Raw genomic sequence first — 18940 nt, 5'->3', positions numbered from 1 at the left:
TGTGGACTGAGTGATTAAGCGCCAGTGATGCTCTGATTCCTCTCACACGAGCTAACAAGTGATCATGACCACCCAGCTGCCATTGCCGAGGGCAGAGATTCTGAGAAAACCGGATTCAAATCTGTTGAATACTTACCGGGTCCGAGGGATTTGGGGAGAACAGATAAAATCCTAGGAGATAGAAGAAACAACACACAAAGTGGGCTTAGCTGGTCTGGCAGCCAGTGAGGAGCCCAAAGGAGCCCACTCTGGGGGCGGAGGGCCGGCCCGCATCCCCTCCTGGGCATCGGTACCTCTCTGATCCTTTCCTTCCTCCTCCCCACAACCCCGAAGGCCTGGCTCAGATAGCGATGGGATGGGAAAGTCCCGACTCTCTTGGCCCCTCAGTATTTCTCCTCGAGGAATCCTGAGCCAAGTTCAATAATCATACAGAGGGAAGGAGAGTGGACAAGAGGAGGGACGAGGAGTTTCCCACACTTGGGACAGAGAAGCCAGGCAACCAGCATGGAGGAACCAGGAGCCAAGACCCTCAGGGCTTATTCCCAGCCTCTCGCTTCCCTCCTCCCGGGCTCCTCTGTTCTACCAGATGTATAACTGGAGCACTATCCCATGCTAAGCCTGAGTCCAGAGGGGCACGAAGCCCTGTCTGCCTGTTCACCCTCAGCAGGTGAAGCCGGCACAAGACAAACCCTGAATTCTGCACCAGGACCATGACTTAGCATGAAGGCAGAACAACGTGCATTCTGAGGTCCCCAGGAGAGGGAACTCACCCAAGATGGCAAAGATCACCATGAAGAAGAGCAGAAGCAGCAGGATGTCGATGAAGGGAGGCAGAGACTGGAAGATCTGTCGCAGGTTGCTGGGAGGAAAGAAATGATGGGGGTGGGTCACATGCTAGGACCTGAGATGGGAGGGCAGGCAACGGGGAGCTGGGCGTGACCGGAATAGTGGCAGCTTTGGCGTCAGAAGTCCCGCACTGCAATCTTAGAGCACCGATTACTTAGCCTGTTTTCTGTGCCTTGTTTTCCACATCTTTAAAATTAGCAGCTCTACTGCCAAACTCAGAGGTCAAATAAAAGAATGCAAGTAAATGTTCTGTAAACCATGAACCACCTTAGGGTGTGCGTTTTTATTCTATTTCCCCCATAAGACCCTCTGGACCTGGCTCGGGGAGGAGCAGCTGAAGTCTTGGAGAACAGTGCAGAGTAACTGACCCCCCCACCCCCAAGGTCACGTCTCTGCTATAATGGCCAGAGGACTGCATGGCAGATCACTGGGGAATAAGAAGACAGTATGGAGGATCACTGGGGGATAAGGGCCAAGAGGAGGCAGACTGAGAAGTGAGCTACGGAAGGCCGGCCTCCGGCTCTCCCTGGTGGGAGATAATAGCAGCAGGAGAGACCTCGTGGCCCGTCCGCTTTTAGAACCTTTCTCGGCTTGCAGAGAAGGGTACAAAGCAGATTTTACTATGTCCCCCACTACTAGTTAGTTCCCTGCCCCAGTTCTCTTGTTTCCACTATGACCTGTGTCCAAAGAAGATCTACGCAGCCAAGAGAACAGAGAGGGTCTGGACCATCCCCAAGGCTAAACTGATGACCCTCCGATCCTACCACGCGGTCATCAGCAAGATGGAGGCAGAAATGCCAAACACTGCACGCATCAATCTGAGTCTTGGTGCCAGCCCACCCGAATCCCATTACACAGATGCTCCAGGGGTTCCTAGCCAAGGACCCTGTGATGTGCTTTGGCAGCTGATTCCTTTCAGGGAAGATGGCAGCCTGAGACAACTCGATGAAAGGCAAACATCCCTGCTCACTGCACAGAGGGTCCCGCTTCGAGGGCCCAGGAGCCTGCGGTCTAACTGAAGCATGCCTGACACCCCAGCCCCCTCCACCCGCTTCCCTCCTCCTCACCGACGGACAGCACCGCAGTATCGACAGTCCACCAAGAAGATGCAGCGCAGGGCCCGGGTCACCCGCACGTGTGACGTCTGACGGACCAGCACCACAATGGCTTCGACGAACTGGACCAAGAGCACCACCGTCTGTGGGGGAGGGAGGCCCAGGGAAGCTGATCCATCTAACCATCTTGTGGGAGGCCCTAGGCCTTCTAAACAAACCCCGCTGACTCATGGGCCCTTTCCCTGGCACAGCTGCTCCCAGGGCAGAGACCCAGAGCTGCCCAAAGAACAAGGAAACAAGGAGGCAGGTAGGGGTGGGGGCCAATACAGGGAAAATCTTATCTCCCCTTGCCAAGTATCATTACCTAAACAGCCAAGGGCAAGGACAGGAGTTGTGGGGGGCTCTTGAAATGGGCCTCTGGGAGGGCTGTCCAAATCTGAGCCATTCTTGGAGGCCTGCTAGTCCAGACTTCCTTCATGAAGCCCTCCCTGACTGCCCCTGCCCAAAGGGATGAAGGCACACCCACTCTTCTGGGGTCTTATGGCTCACACAGGGCTTTGCTGACATGTTACAAATGAGGCCCAGAAAGGCTGAGCATCTTACCCAAGGTCACACAGCACAAGAGGGACACATCCGGGCTTGAAGCCTGGATCTTATGACCAAATCCAGTGTTCCTTCCCTGGCCCACCCACTGCCCATCTCTGAATTCCTCCAGCACCACTGGCCTTTATCATTCGTTCTGGTGCGGTCTCGCACACTATCTCACATGACCTATATCACCCCAAATAGACTGCACATATCTCAAAACCTGGGAAGCGATGTCAGCTTCCTTTCAGCTCAGGCTGTCATGGGCATAGAGAGGGCACGGTGAAGGGCACATGGGCACAGTCTCCGGAACCTCATCATGTTCTGCCAATGCCCCTTCCTTCACTGTTGCTGCTAAGAGCATGCCCACGGGGCAGCGGATATATAGAGCACCAGCCCTGGAGTCAGGAGGACCTGAGTTCAAATCTGGCCTCAAATACTTTCTAGTTGTGTGATCCTGGGCAAGTCACTTAACCCTGACTACCCTCCCTGCAAAGTAAATAAAGAAAAGCTTACCCATTTTCCAAGTCACCCAGGCTCAAAATCCCAGAGTCATCAGACTTCCCCGTCACCCCCTCAGGCTATCGATCTTTCCCTTTATAATCTTTCTTCCTTTCTACTCCCGTTACTGCCACCTGAGATCAGGCCCTCCCCGTCTCTCACCTAAGCTACTGAAAGAGTCTTCTGACCTTCCCCCCCAGCCCCTGCCTCTATCTGCTCCAGTGCATTCTGTATGTGGCCTTGTAGAAGAGCCCTGGATTTGGGCCTGGGAGCCTAGATTTCCGTCCCAGCTCTGCCCCTTATTGCTGGGTCACCCTGGGCAAGTCACTTGCCCTCAGAGGGCTTCCATTTACTCATCCATAAAACTGGGGAGGGGGTGCTTGCCACAAGCATTACCTTGACCATGGTGCGTTTATGCCGGATGAAGGTGTGGAAGCCCAGCCATCGCATCTTCATGCACAGCTCAAAGACCACCACCATCAGGGCAAACAGCTCCAGGGTTGCATGCACCTGTAACACCGCCAAAGAGTATGACGAGGGGCTCCATCAAGCCCCCTCCCGCACCCAAGCCAAAGATCTGGGCAGAAGTGGCCAAGTGCCCGGAGTCAGAGCAACCCCAGGCTGGGGGCCAGTGTGTGGAGGGAAGAGTTGGAAGGACCAGATTCAAATCTTGCCTCTGCTATCCTACTTGTGTGAAATTCGGCAATGCTTCTCCCTCTTTTGGGCCTCGATCTCTTCACTTTTAAACTGAGGGGGGTTGATCAGACAACCCCTAGTCTTTTTCCTCCAGCTCCAAATCCTGTGATTCTAAAACCTGGCTTCAGGTTCCCCCAGGGACAGTCTAGGTAATGGGGGTCTTCTCATCCCAGCTAAACACAAACTCACTATTTCTGGGAAAGACACTGGGGTCCCAAGACACTATGACTGACTAAGGATGCATTGGTTAAACAACTTTTCTTCAAAAGGGGGTAAAGAATGGATTGGGGAAAACGATAATTGCCTAACAACCTGAAAGAACATTGGTACCCTGCCCGTGGGTGTCTGAGATCCCAAGAGATTTCACACCTGCATCTATGGGACACCACAGGGCAGGGTAACAAAGAGTCCCTTATTATACTGAAAGCAAACACAGCATCTCCCTAATGTTCCCATTTGTCCCTCAAGAAATGATATAGCAGCTGGACAACTGTGCTGTTACGGGCATTCGGTCACCCTTTGTGCCTCCCTCACTTGGGCAGGACAGGGAACCAGCTCTGAGCCCTAAGGCAGAAGGGCTTTCCAATCGGAGGAGGTCCAGGCTGGCTAAATGAGCATCAGTTAAGAAGAGGGACATACAGGGCTGACAGAACGACAGCTGGGCACCAGAAATGTTTCTTTGAATCCTGATTCCCCCCTTAAGCTGTGGCCTCTCTACATCTGGACCTCTCCCTAGCAATAAACCCTCTGGACATCTACCCAGAAGGGGTGATGGGCATCGTTCCCCATGCGTGAGGTGGGCAAGGGCTTCCCCTCACTGGCCATTCATTCTCTTGCTCTTTTCATACCTTCCTGTACTCTGGAAGGTGAAAGGAATCCTTTCCCCACCCCTGCTGGAGCCTAGTCCTGGGGCCTCTCCCAGGATGACCTAGGACACTCACATAAATGCCAAGCCGGAGAGCAGGGACAGCGGGAGCCTCGCAGAGAGAGAGCAGCAGCAAGAGCAAAGCTGTGGTCAGCTCCATCAGGTAGAACAGGTGGTTGTGGACAAAGAGGTAGGCAGCCAGGCCCTGGGCATTCTTGGGGTGAGTGAAGAATTTGTCATTATTCTCGCCTTCCTGAAACACCCAGAGCAGAGGGAAAAGAGCTTCAGCACCGGGGGGCCAGGAGTGGAACAAGAGGAGATCTGGCTCAAGGGCAAAGGGGCGACCGCACCTTCCCAAGACCTGCCTCAGCCTGCGGTCCCTCGAGATGGCCCTCACAGAGAGCACCGTTAAGACACAGCTGCAGAACCCAAGCTCATGGGAGAGTGATGGAGAGCAAGGAAAGCCCAGTCACTCTTCTGAAGCCAACAGCCGCTCTTCTCAGCTGTCTGTTTGCTGCCTGAGCACCCTCCTTTATTCTTGTGGAAACCCCTCCACCTGCCTGTCCCCCAGGCTTGCCACACAACAGGAAGAGCCTGTATGCACCTCAGTCCCCCACGCACACTCTCCAGGATGCTGAGTCTTTGGACTACGTCTCTCATGAGCCCCCCTCTCTCCACCGGTGAGGGCCCTCCTTCTTTCCCTTCTGCCCCCATTGTCTCTAGCTCCTGCGCGGCCTCCATGAGCTGCTGGTGTGATCTCTCCAAAGTGCAGGCCCCTAGGACTCATCACCTCTGCGATCCACTGGAAAATCCTCTGCTGGACATTTAGAACCCTCTGCAGCCTACCTCCCCCCTCCTATGCTTTACTGCCCTTTGCATGCTCTGTGATCCAGGAGCCCAGGCCCTTCCATTTCCCTGCTACCTCCCATGCCTAGAATCTGTTGTTGTGGTTCATTTACTTCAGTCATGTCCAACTCCTCATGACCCCATTTGGGGTTTTCTTGGCAGAGATTTGCCATTTCCTTCTCCAGCTCATTTTACAGATGAGGAAACTGAGGCAAACAGGGTGAAGTGACTTGCCCAGGGTCACACAGCTAGGAAGTGCCTGAGGCCAGATTTGAATTCAGGAAGATGAGTCTTAAGCTTAAATCTCCTCTTCTGTAACAATCATTTCATGCCCTCCCCACCCTGGCCCAGCATCCCACCCCAGCCTCTCCTTGGAGATGATCTCCCATCTACACTATTTGTACCTTGTGTGTACGCAATCACTCATACGCACTCTCCTCACATCAGACCGGGAGCTGTCTTTTGTCTTTCTTTGTATCCTTAGCACAGTGCCCCGCACTCGGCAGATACTTAAATGCTTGTTTTTTGCTGATGACGACGATGTTTCGAGTCCAAAAAGGTCCATCGGGGTGAAGAGTCTCCATTCTGGAGCTCCCCAGCACCTTACTGGCTACCACGATCAGCCCAAACTCTGCTCCTTCATTCAGAGGTGCTGGCAGTCCCAGGCAATATGGCGGCCTCATAGAATGCCATCTCCCATCAAACTGCTGCTCAAGTGTCGCCTTCTACAAGCCTTTCCCGCTAGTGCAGCCACATCCTCTTGTTAAACTAGTGAAGATCTCACACGCTCTTATTGCTTCTCCCATCAAATGTGTCTGTGCCGTAGGCAGGCCCAGGAAGGGCCCTGCTGGTGGCGGCCTTCAGGAGCTCACCCTCTTCTCCTTCGCTATTTCTGTTCATGGGCCTGGCATCTTTTCAAGCTTCTTGAGAGCAGCGTATTTGTACACCTGGGGCTTAGCACAGTACTTGGCATGTCATAAGCATGAATAAATGCTTGCTTAGTTGAAGGGATTCTCCAAAGCTCCCGAGTCTACCCTCAATTCCTTCACCTCGGTTGCAGATAAATATCGCTCTCGTATATTATCAGCCCCAGGAATGATCCCTGTGGGCCACGACCTGCTGAAGGCCCCCAAGCAAACACTGAACCAGTGGAAAGACCCGACTTCAGCCTTTGGGGTTGGGGTTCCCATAGTTTGGGGGATAGGAAAGAAGGAAACAAGCATTTATTAAGCGCCTACTACGTGCCAGGCACTGTGCTAATAATAAACGCTTTACAACAACCCTAAGAAGTAGGTGCTATTAGTCCCATTTGACAGATGAGGAGACTGAGGGAGACAGAGGTTAAGTGACTAGCCCAGGTTCACACAGCTAGTAAATGTCTGAGGCTGGATTTGCACTCAGGTCTTCCTGCCTCCAGACTCAGCACTCTGTCCCATTCGAGGATCTTCCCAGTTGCTAAGGAGATGCAGCCAGGCACGCAATGACCCCGGAATGGGGTCCTGCTGGCTGCATCTGAAACATGTGGCAGGAAGGGAGATGACCCCTGTGGGCACAAAGCCCCTGCCACCTCCGGCTCAGAAGGCTCCACCTGGGACAGGTGGTTACATCAGTCCTTGGGACAGCCTGGGTCTGTCTACTCAACAAAAGCTGGGAGCCTAACTTTGGCTGGGCTCAGACAAATCGCTTTCCTGCGCCACAGGCCTCACTGCTGTAGTCTGCAAAGGGCAGGCCACGGGGGGGGGGGGGGGGGGGGGGGGGAGAAGGGCAGGAATGGAACAGAGGATTACTCACGGCTCAAGGGTTTCTCTCACAGCTTGGATTTTCCATAGCAGCTCCAATTTCTAGGGGGAAAACACTGTGCTTTGGGGAGTTTTTGTTGAACATTACTGACAAATACCCTAGTCAGCTACTTTCAAGCTCAAGTAAGAATCAGGGCTCTCGTTTTAGGAAGCTTTTCTATGAAGGTGACTTGGGTTTTGCCTCTCCTGGCCCTGAAAATGGATACCCCTGACCCTGGGAGAGGCCGGCTGTCTTCATCAAGGCCTGGGGGTGCTCCCCACTGGTCTGTCTGATCCTGAGCCCAAGTCCCAAAGGAAGCTGCAAGTCTCCTGACCTAGTTAGGGCAAATTAACTCCATCAGAAAAAAAGGAAAGAAGGCACCAGGGTAGGTCAGTCTGCTGGTGTCAACCCTTCCTATCTGCTGGGGAGGGCGGAGGCTGGCCCAGAGAGATGTTGAGGCCAAGGCTGGCTCTGGAAGCCCCAGACAAATGTTCTGCCATGGCCAGGCTGCTCAGTAAATGCTGATTAATGCAAAATAGACAAGCAGATGGAGCCTCCGAAAGAAGAAGGGAACATGAACCTTTAGCTTTTCCCAAACTGCTCACGGCCAAGTGGGGCCAATTAGCCAGATCTGAGCAGGCGGTAAAGTCAAAAAAGAGATTAGGGAAACTTGTTCTTTTTGCCCTAAAATGAAAACTTTCCCTCTTACAAATTTCCTGTTTAAAGCAAGGAAAGGAAGTACTCCCTGGCCACCAGGATGACCACCAGGGGCTGCCCGGGTACACGTGGTGTGTCAGGACGTGTCGGGGTCTCCCCCCAAACCAGCACAGAGCCACTGGACTGGTCACTGTGAGCTAAAGGAATGGAAACAATCCCCTCTCCTCAGCCCGCCCACACACAAGCCTGGGAACGTAAAAGGTTAGCAGGGGTGGGGAAGCTGTGGCCTCGAGGCCTAGTGAGAGTCAGGACAATCATCAGTCATGAGAGAGACAGCAATGGATAATCCCTTTGGCTCTCTCCAACACTAAGAAGGCTTAGCACAGGTAGGCATTTAATTAATGCTTGCTGACTTGACGAGGAAGTTGCTGGTCACTGCTAACAGGAAGCACATGACGGCTACGCTAGGCTGGCCACACCTGTCAAACTCCCATTCTGGTGAATCCTCTCAAGGGCTTTAAAAGCCGGTCCAGCCCCAGCCACCAGCCCTGCCTTGCTTCCCTCACCTCTGATCATCTTGCTCTTGCCTTCTCCAGTCTTTCTCTCAAGCTCTACCCGACATCACCAACTATCTTCTGGACGTCTCCAGTTGGATCGGGCGGACATCTCAAACTCAAGTCTAAAGCAGAACTCATTGTCTTCCCCCAAATTCTCCCTTTCCAGCCCTCCCTAACATCTGAACTCCCGATGGCAGTCAAGGGCACCACCATCCTCCCAGTCACTAAAGGCCTCAATTCCTCACTTGCACTCAGTTTGATAAACATTTATTGAGTGCCTACTGTGTGCCAGGCACCATATCCGTTGCCAGATTTGGCACGGGCACACAAATATCCCTCCTGTGCTTCCCTGGTCTGGGCTCCCAGTCCCTGGCTTAGCTCAGGACCTCACCACTTCTTGCCTGAATGACATCAGCTGTTTCCTAACTGGTCTCCCTGACCCAAGTCTCTCCCCACTCCACTCTACACTGCCAAGATGACTTTCCTAAGGGACGTCTGTGCCCACATCATCCCCCTAACTCAAGGCCTAGTGATTTACAATTCTAGGATAGAATAAAAGCTCTGTCTGGCCCCCGAGGCACTTCACAGCCTGGGCCCTTCGGCCTTGCTCGTTTTCAGACCCTTCTCAGCGCCCTCTGTGTCCTCCACAAGACAGCTGCTCCCCACACGAGGTCCATCTGTTGGATGTCCCATGCCCACAGTGCTCTCCCTCACCTCCACCTCTCAGCTTCCTTCGAGGTTCTCCTTAAATGCCACCTTCTGCGAGAGGGCCTTCCCTGGTCCCCTGCAGCTGCTAGTGACTTCCCCACTGCGACAGCCTGTATGAATTCCATATGAACCTAGTCATGCACAAGGGGCCTCCTCCAGGGGAACATACTCTCCTCGGGGACAGAGACTGGCTTTTTGCCTTAATTTGTATCCTCAGCACTCAGCACACTGCCTCAGACACAGTAAGTGCTTAATAAATGTTTGCCAACTGACTGGGGCACTTCTGCCCTGGGAATCCTGCCAGCCTTCCTGAGACTGCCTCTCCCGGCCCATGATTTTGGGGAAGCCCAAGCCCCCTCCAAGCCTCAGTTCACTCTTTAGCCTCCAGCCATCTCAACCACAGACTGCCCGGCAGTGACACACTCCCTTTCCTACCACGCTCCCCCAAGTCCCCCTCCAACAATGATGATCAAATCACCTCTGCCACATTTCCTAGGAAGGGCGGGTCAGTCTACTCCCCTACAGCTCCTCACGCTGACCAAAGAGGCCCTCTTCAGAATGGAAGCTCTCTGAGGGCAAGGATTGACTTGCTTCTGTATTTGTATACTTAGCATAGCGTCTGGCACAAAGTATGAGCTTAATAATTTTTTCATTCATTTGTTCATTCGTTCATTCATTCGTTCACTCATTCATTCATCTCTATCCCAAAAGATATGTCAGGGGCCCGCCTGATACTCACCACGAGATCAGAATAATAGAAGCAAAGAGAATGGAAAGGGAAATAGATGGATGCAAAAGGCCCGCTCTCAAACATGTGAACTGAATCAGATCAAGTAATTGGCACCCTTTACAGGCAGTGCAGAAAGCTGTTGGGAGGGGTAAAGGGGAAATCTCCAATTCACATGCAGTAATTTGGGACAAGTCTCTCTCCGCAGAGTAACACTAATCTAACATCAGGTTGTGACATCTAAAAGTTCCCTGTAGGAGGGAGCAACAAGACCATGGTAGAAAAGTTAAAGATTAATTGAGATACATTTTAAAAGGCACTTGGTTTCAATAGCAAACCAAGGAACATTAAAAAGCAAACTGCCTGAGCCTCTCCCACCATCACCCCACAAACATCTCCCACAGTGCTGAGCACATAAAGAAAGCCCTCCCCATCAGCCTCTTAACATCAGGCTTCCCTGTGATTCTGAGAGAAGAGGGCTGCTCTGGGTCAGATGGCAGCAGACAGGGGCCAGAATTAAAACATTCATTAATTCATTCAGTATTTAGGATACTTTAAGTGACCAACTGAAATGATTCGATCCAGGAAGGCCAACAGGCCAGCTACGAACTGAACTGTGGAATTCTTGACAAACATGGCGCCACACACAAGACAGAGACAAAAACTTACCTGGAGGTAGATTGCTGCCTCTTGATAATTCATTTCCCAGGTGGGCCTGGTGGGACTCAAGGAGGCCCCATCCCCAGAATCTGTGACGGATACCCTCAAGTCACCAATAATATAGCTGCCTCCATCTGCAATGGACAAAATGGACAATTGGCCAGGAAAGAGGAGGGAGAGAAGACAATTTACAACCTAAACAGTGAGATAAACTAGTGGGCAAAAATAGGAATAAAGCTGATCCAAGGCAGGGAAAAAATAAAGTGTGTGTGTATGCGTGTGCATGAGTGTACATGTATGTGTGTGCACATGTGTATGCACATGCATGCATGTGTGTGCATGCGTCTGTGTGTGTGTGTGCACACTTATCAAAGCTCTGCATTTCCAGCATCTTGCTTTCGGTGACGTCGGCCTTCCCTCTACTGGGCCAGTTCACAGCCTCTCTGAGACTTGGAAGACAATCTCAAAGTGGCTGTGGCCAAACAATCCATCACCTTGTGGCCAGCCTGGGCACGAGCCTCTCTGAATTTAGCTTGGCTGGCCTTTGCTGGACAGGGCCAGGCCTTCACCTGCAGCTGGGCCAGCTCGACAGGACCTTCCCAATCTCAAGCTCCACTGGCATCGCTTTTGAGAATCCAGGGTCACCTCTACGCCAGGAGGGGCATCAGTGGAGGATGCTTCTATTCTCTGTCCTGGTTCATATGCCTCCTAACTTGTCTCTCTGACTCAAGTCTGTTCTTGCTGCCAAAGTGATTTTCTGAAAGTGCAAGTCTGACCATGCTGTCCCACCCTGCTCAACAAACTTGTATAGCTCCCTATTACCCCCAGGACCAAACAGAATATGCTCTCCTTGACCTTTCATGCCCTTCCCAATGTGGCCCCCTTCTGCCTTTCCAACCATCTTGTTAACCTTCCCCCGCACACATTGTCATGGTCCTGCCTAATTGACCTATTTGTCATCGCACGTGTATGTGCACGCGCGTGTGCGTGTGCGCGCACACACACACACACACACACCCCATCTCCCAGCACTGACTATGCCTAAAATGCCCTTCCACATCATTGCCTCTCAGACTCAGCTGGAGCAGCACCTTCTCCAAGCAGGCTTTCCTGATCCTCTCACCCCCACCCCAAACTGCCTCACTCATTTTCTGTATAGTCTATCTCTACTTGTCTTCTCTAAAAGAACAAACCTACTCAAGGGCAGGGCCTATTTCAATTCTTTCATTTTCCAGCTGGGACACAGTAGGTGCTTAAGCAATGTTTGCTGAGTGGCTGATAATTTTCTTTGTTCTTGCAGACTGACTTTCCTAGTTATGTGTGGTTTAGGTTCGCAAGATGAGTGTGGACACAGAGCCTCTGAGAGCAGCACACTCTTGAAGGAGCTGGTTAGGAGAATGGGCAGAGCGGATGCTTCATGGGGGTCTCACAATACACCAGGTCTTCTTCATCAATACACTTTCCCAAATACCATGGGGGTCAGTGTTTCTGCCAATTACCTCACCCTTTCACTGTCTAACCACAGGGGTGGCACGGTTGGAAAGAGTCAGAGGACACATCCTGTCTCTGCCATTTCCTGTCTGTGGGACAGTGGGCAAGTCACCTCATCTCTTCCCACCTCAATTTCCTCATCTGTAAACAAATGGGTTGGACCACACCAATGGTTTCAAACTCAAAACCACAAATTAACTTATCTATGTTGTATTGTATATTTACTCTGTTAAACATTTCCCAATTACATTTTTCTTTTTTAGTTTTTAAGGTTTTATTTTATTTTCAGTTCTAAATTCCCTCTCTCCTCCCTCCCTGAACGCCTATCAATTGAGGAATGGCTGCATATAACTGTGATGGAATCCTACTGTGCTATGATAAGAAATGATGGAGACAGTTTCAGAAAAACCTGGGAAGACTTATATGAACTGATGCAGAGTGAAGTGAGCAGAACCAGGAGACCGATTTAACCAGTAATAACAATAGTGTAAGAAGAATCAACTGTGAAAGGCTTCGTATCTCTGACAACTTCAAACCCACAATCCCAGTGACATTTTAATCTGGGGCAGGCTGCACTCAGGTGTTTCGTGGGCCACCTGCTGTATTCGGGTGGCAAATGGGACACGTGTGGATTAGACAACTGCTAAGGTCCTTTCCAACTTCAGCACTATGATCCTCTCTCTGATTTCACCACGGAAAATACATCAGCTCAGCATGTAGCAGGAACCTACTGCTGGTGTAGATGCCGTTCACCTCCGTCTCCAGGTTGTACAGTTAAGCATTTTGGAGAGAGTGGGGCCCTCATTTGGAATGCAAAATAGAAGCTTTAGGAGTGCAGGAACCTGATTCAGGGAATATTTTTAAACTGAAGGTAAGACGACGAAGGTGCGAAGAATAATGCCGAGACAACGTACGTAACAGGCTCAATATGACACAGGGTATGCATATAACCTTAAAAGTGCTATGTAAATGTAGGCAGCTGCATTATTATTTTAATTGTGTACTCATGTACAAGAAATACCTGATGGAGTAGACAGAGCCAGATTCAGAGACAGGAAGACCTGGTTTCAAGTCCTACCTCAGACAGGTAGTGGCTGTGTGACCCTGGGCCAGTCACTTCACTAACACTGTAAATTACAGAGCAGTTACCAATTGGCATTGTTAGAGGGGAGTTTCCTCACCAGGAATTTCCAACACCTAAGAAGCCACAGGTCCTGTCCAAAAAACCCCCGCAAAAAACCATCATAAAAACTTTCTTTGAGAAAAGTATCAGGAAAGTACCAGGCAGAGTGAGCTTTAAATATCACGACCCCCTCCCCTATCCCAAGCTGCTATGTTGCCCTTACTGAAGGGACAGTCATTCCTGAATCAACTGTCTGTGAACAGACAGCTGCTGACCGGTCAGAGCAAAGATCAAAATGAATAAAAATCTAGACAAAAGAATGAAAAATGGAAAATCAGTATATAGTGGGAAAAGTATTGATTTGGGAGTCATGAGATCTGGGTTCAAAACCTGCTTATGGCACTTACTGCGTTCCTTACCTTTGGCAAGTCATTTAATCTTATTGGCTTTTAAAACCCTTCACACACTGCCCTCCCCTTTCTAATCTTCTTACACATCCCTCACCATCATCTGGTGACTCTGGCTTCCACCACCAAGACTCTCCCATCTCTCCATCTCTGGTCTCTGGAATGCCCTCCCTCCTCATCTCAGGCTCCAGGCTGCAAGCCCCAGCTAAAATCCCACCTTCTAATGGAAGCCTTTCCCAGCAGCCCTTAGTCCCAAAGCCTCCCGCTGATCCCATGTTTACATATGGAAAGCACTTAGCATGCCTAAGGCCTGTCCTCAGCAACCTTCACACATCACTGCAGAAACAACAGCACCGGCAAAGGAACAAAACCACAAAGTAAATAAATAACCCGAGGGGGTAAGGGCAAAGAACCAGGGCAATGGGCATTAGTGCCGGTACCAAAGCTTTTTTTAAACACATCCCTAACGAACATCACCAGCTAGGTTTGGGCACTCGGCACTGCCTAGAAAACTTCCAGATTCTGGCAGAGCCTTCACCCTCCTGTGAGGATCCCAGTGACCCGGCTTGGCGGAAGCTTCTGCCCCAGTGTCTTTTCCTGGCAGCATTCTCAGTGGGGGGCAGCCCAGGGGTCCCTATCTTCAGAGGTGTGTTCAAGAGCAACCCAACCCAAAGAGGACACTACTTGCTATTCGAATCACACCCTTAGCAGCTGCTTTTGCCTGGGATCAGAGAAGTCTATGAGTTCAAAAATATGTTCTTGGTTTTCATTTCCCCTTCCCTCCTGGCACATAACCTCCTGAATGCTCCAAACAACCTCCCCTCGCCACTTCTGCAATGCCAAAGAGGAGCCCTGCTGGGTGAGTGGGCGATGTCGGGCTTCCAGCTTTGTGGGTGGGGGCTGCTTTCAGAGAGGAGTGAGCAGCAGTCGAAGCCAGCTACGCACTCTTCCTGATGGACTGATTTTCCATTTCCTCTTTGTACGCGGGTCAGCTGGCCCACTTGGTGAGAGGACAGTGTTTATGAAGCTGTTTTCCGGGCGTGTCCCCACAGACCAAACACCATCACAGGGGAAAACGAGATGGAATCCTTCCCGGCCCAGCAGCTGGCTACTCTGCAGATGTGTGTTGTGATCCACAAGAGGCACCAGGCAGGAGGGTACAGATGACTCAGTGTGACCCATCCCAACCGCACACATGTCCTCCTAATGACAGGTCCTCTCAAAGGGCGACCTTTGAATGCTTTCCAGCCTAGTCTTTTCTGCTGTCTAATCCAGACTCAAAGATCACTAGCAGCAGAAAGAGACTCCGAGGTCATCTAGTCCGGTCCGAAAATGGCTCGTCTGAGAATGCATCACAGGTTTGTGGGAAAGCCGGGCCTAGCAAGCAGCTCTCCTCAGCATCCAATCACAACATGGCTGCATTTTCCCCAACATGAAACATAATTAGAAGAGGGAGATGAAGGCCGAGTCCAAACAAAGCTTTGTGGTCCATCACCAGAGAAATCTGCAGAGACGATGCTATAAGAAGCACCATTTTCCCAGTCGTGGTGATGAATGTCTGCTGCTCTACCCACTCTCATCCAGTCCCCCTCCTGTGGAATAACACACATTTGTGAGGCAGCCGGCTGGAACAAGGGTACAGACTGTGGCCGTGCGGCAGAATGACTAACTGGCCCACACGGGGACAGAGCCTGGGATTCTGCCCTCGCCATCTTGGCTCGAGCGCACCGGGCTGCCAGCACTACCCATAACTGGCTGCTACCCTGCATGCCAGGACTTCTACCCTGACCTGGGAATGCCCTGAAAACTGAGCGGCAACCTCGACCCCGAGCTACGGCCCAGCAGGAACGGGTAATTCCAATACGTGCCAGCTGGATGGTGAATGAATAAACCCGGAACGACCCCGAGGAGGTGGGTCATGTGGGCTGGGCGGCCCTCTGCCCTCCCTCTGACTGGCACTGGGTTCTAGGAGAACGTAGCTGACCACCTCAGACAGACCTCCTAGTACAGAGAGCCCACAAACTCCACCAGACCTCCACTGGGGGTCCGCATTGGCAGATAGAAGCTCGAGGAAGTGCTTCCTTGCACTGCAGGCCCATTTCTCTTGCTCCGCAGCTGGTGAGTCTGAAGCCACTTGGAGACCATCTCCAAAAAACAATTTTCATCACACGCACAGTACAAGTGGCATGGAGAGAACTCCCAAACTGCTCAGTTGGTTTTTACAGTGTCCTGATGACTCTTCAGCCTGTTTCTTTCTTGAAAAACACAACTTGGCTCCTTTGCTAGTCCAGAAAAGGGACAGTACTTTAACTCCCCATCTAGAACTGCCAAATAAAAAAGCCAGGGCACCACAGCAGTTTCTGGAGCACCACAGGCCACGGAAGGCTAATGGACTGATTTTACCCCCCCAACCCCCATCTGCCCAGGATTTCTTTTACTTGTGCACCTACACCAGCAGCCAGAGGCACATTTATCAGCACAAAAGGTCTTTTCATCATCATGCCAAGGCCTCAGTTTGGGAGCTCTTACAGAGGGAATGCTTATCCCTGTCTACCTCCTCTCCACCTTTGCCCAGTTTGAAAGGAGGCCCAAACTGGCAACAGGAAAGCCCCCACCTTCCCAACCTCTTTTGTTGCCCCTGTTTGAGGCATAGCCAAAACTCAAGAGCAGCCCCAAAGGGGTAGAAGACAATGGGGTTGATGCTCAGGAAAGGAAGGCTAGAGGAGAAGGCTTCTAGAAGATGACATGCATGACTCCTATGTATAAATAAGCCAAATCAGCGCATGAGAGAGAGTCTCAGAGAAAGGGCAGGACCTCCAGGTTCTGCTCAAGAATGGGACCAGTGGGTACAATCTGTGGGGAAACTGGTCATACAAAGACCATGGAAAGCACTCTCCGTGGCCAGTGGGCATGAGAGGAGAGAGAAAACAAAGGATTCCCCAGGTCTCTGTACACTAGCCATTCAGGGTGGCAATCAGTAGGAGGATGGTGGGCCCAGCTGGGCCCAGGAAACTGTGCCCCCTCCACCTAAGCCATCTGTCCACTCCCAAGGACCTGCCACTAGTTCTGACAATAGCAGAGGATGAGATTTGAGGATAGGTACCAACTGGAGGGGAGGGAGAGGAGAAGAGAAGGAAATGGGGTAGGGAGAAAGGAGGAAATAGGGAGAGGGGAAAGAGAAGGAAGAGGAAGAGAGAATATGTGTGTGTGTGTGTGTATTTTTAGGGAAACAGCATAAGGAGAGGGGGGAACCAGTCACCCCCACTGTCATTACCATATCCCTACCAAGAATAATAGCTCACACCCACTTAACCATCTGGCTACATCAGTTCTTATACTTGTATGAAAGGGAAATATCTTAAGGTAATTTTCTTGGCAGGTAAGGTGGCTGCCCTCATGGGGCATCTTCGCTAAGAGGAGAGAAAGAGAAATAGGTAAGATCTCAGTATTCAGCACCCCACCTGAGGACAGCACCACTGCCAGCTTCGAGCAGTGTGCCGTGTGGCACCACATCGTGATGGCCCCACCAGACCCCTTCCCAGAGTTTCCCATCCTTCCTTACTGCCCCCACCAAACCCCATGCCCGGATCCTTCTGTTCAATCCCTTTCACACTCAAACAGCAGGCATACTTGGAAGCGCTTCCCAGGAAGATGCCCAAGCAATGCTGTTCACTGCTCCCCCTTCACCAGCCCCAGGCAGCAGATCGAGCTCCCAGAATGTCAGCGCGTCAGCGCTCTCAACCTGGAAGGGAATTCCACCAGTACAAAGTAGCACAAAGGCCTCATGTTACAAATGAGAGGAATGAGGGCCTGTTTCAGTTCATCAGATCACGTGACCCCACACCTAGAGCTCGGCCCTTGGAGGCCTTTTGTCCAAGCCCCTCATTTTACAGATGAGAAGACCCAGGCCCCAAGAGACTAAATCACATAGGTGGTAAAGAGCAGACCTGGGCCTCAAGTCCATGCCTTCTGATTCCCAATCCAGTGCCCTTTCCATCAGACCACGCTATCAATGATTAATGCTCACATTCAAAACCAAGGTCTCCAACCTCCAGCTCTGGTTTCGTAACCCCCCAGAGGGTGGGCTTGGCTTCTTCAACTGCTACCCAGTAACCAAGGCCACAACCTTGCCCTCACTTTGCCCTGCCTCCCGCACGGGGCATACCATCGGTGCCCGGCTCCATGAGATAGGAGGACCTCACCACGGGCCTGTCGGACAGCTCGCCCTGCGCTCTCTCTGCCAGGCAGGTGGTGGGTTGCTCACTCCTCTGCATTTCTGCCTTTGCTGTGAGGGCCCCAAGTGGGAAGCTGGAGAAGGGGGGGGGGTTGGAAAGAGGGAAGGAGGGAGCAGAGGGAGGAGGGTTGGGGAGCAGGAAAGCTGCCTCTCCCGGCCCGCAGCAGGGCCTCTGTTGCCTTGCTTGCTGAAATTCTTCAAAAGGCCAAGGGCACCCTCAGGGGAGGATTCTTGGCAGCCAGGATGATCCTTCTTCAGGCCTTCAGGGAGAGTGTGACAGAAGGAAACATTTTGTTCCTGCGCTGCCCATGTTCTTCTGTTGTATTGGCAGCTCCTGCCCAGGCACTGATTCCTCAGGCTTCTCAGGCCTGAGCAGCGGAAGGGGTTTCTGGAGGGATGGTTCCAGCATCTGTTTCTCCAACCACCCTTTCCTCCTTCCTTCCTGAATCGGAGTCTCAAAGTTGGGAGCAACCTTCTAGAAGGACGCCAGCCACAACACCCTGACAGACGGACAGGTATTCTTCCTGTGTTTGCACAAAGACAGTAACAGGGAGCTCACCACCTCACAAAGAGGCATCCCGGTCCATTTCTGAACCGAGCAAAAGCTTTAGAAAGTTCCTCCGCACTCGGAGCCAAAAATCAGCTTCCCCGTAGTCATGGCAATCAGCCTAAATAAGGGAACATAAAAAGCCAGTCGGGGTGGAGGGGTGGGTACAGAGAGAAGGATATCACACGATGCTGAACTGGCAAAGCTGAACATTTTTTAAAATCCCAACCCAAAACAAAGTATTAGGAAGGTTCACAGTACAAAGGGCAGGCAGAAGCAAACTGGGATGACCTGTTTGCACAGATGGTAACGCTTCCTCCACGCTGATGTAACACGGCCCAGACGCTCCCAGCAAAACAGCTGGCCGCTTTGCATGCAGCCTCAGAAACGAGCCTGCAGGGAATCCAAGGTTTCCGTTCGCTGGAGCGCAGCAGGCTGCGTCCTAGCGGTGCCGAGTAAATAGAAACAGCTTCCATATGCCGGCCATAAAGCAAAGATGGGGAGGCGAAGAGAGGGGAGGCAGGCAGAAGGAAACAACTTCCTTGCACCAAAAACCCTCTCCATTTTGAAAAAGGGAAATCAAGACTGGCCAGATCACCAGAAGCTCAGGCACGAGAGTCATGATCTAGGATGCAGAGTTGCTGGGAGAAGCCTAG

The 18940-nt window shown here is 51.6% G+C and overlaps 1 protein-coding gene across 4 annotated transcripts in view; it reads right to left on the bottom strand.

Annotated features, from left to right (window-relative positions):
• Window positions 1–18940, bottom strand: part of TPCN1 (two pore segment channel 1) — a 54005-nt gene that overhangs the window by 20573 nt on the left and 14492 nt on the right. For 2 of the 4 annotated variants that reach the window (XM_020978090.2, XM_020978089.2), the window contains exons 3-8: window positions 10492–10616; window positions 4625–4801; window positions 3384–3497; window positions 1914–2044; window positions 771–859; window positions 137–171 (exon numbers count right to left, since the gene is read on the bottom strand). In XM_020978090.2, coding sequence (XP_020833749.1) covers window positions 137–171; window positions 771–859; window positions 1914–2044; window positions 3384–3497; window positions 4625–4801; window positions 10492–10616 — 671 coding nt within the window. Of the gene's footprint in view, window positions 1–136; window positions 172–770; window positions 860–1913; window positions 2045–3383; window positions 3498–4624; window positions 4802–7185; window positions 7236–10491; window positions 10617–18940 lie in introns of those variants that run through there. The other 2 variants (XM_078154331.1, XM_078154330.1) reach the window with 2 other exon arrangements.

This window comes from Phascolarctos cinereus, unplaced genomic scaffold (assembly GCF_003287225.1).
Source record: "Phascolarctos cinereus isolate Bilbo 61053 unplaced genomic scaffold, phaCin_HiC Scaffold_4;HRSCAF=312, whole genome shotgun sequence".
Lineage (NCBI taxonomy): Eukaryota > Metazoa > Chordata > Mammalia > Diprotodontia > Phascolarctidae > Phascolarctos > Phascolarctos cinereus.
This window is presented reverse-complemented; position numbering and strand designations above follow the sequence as displayed.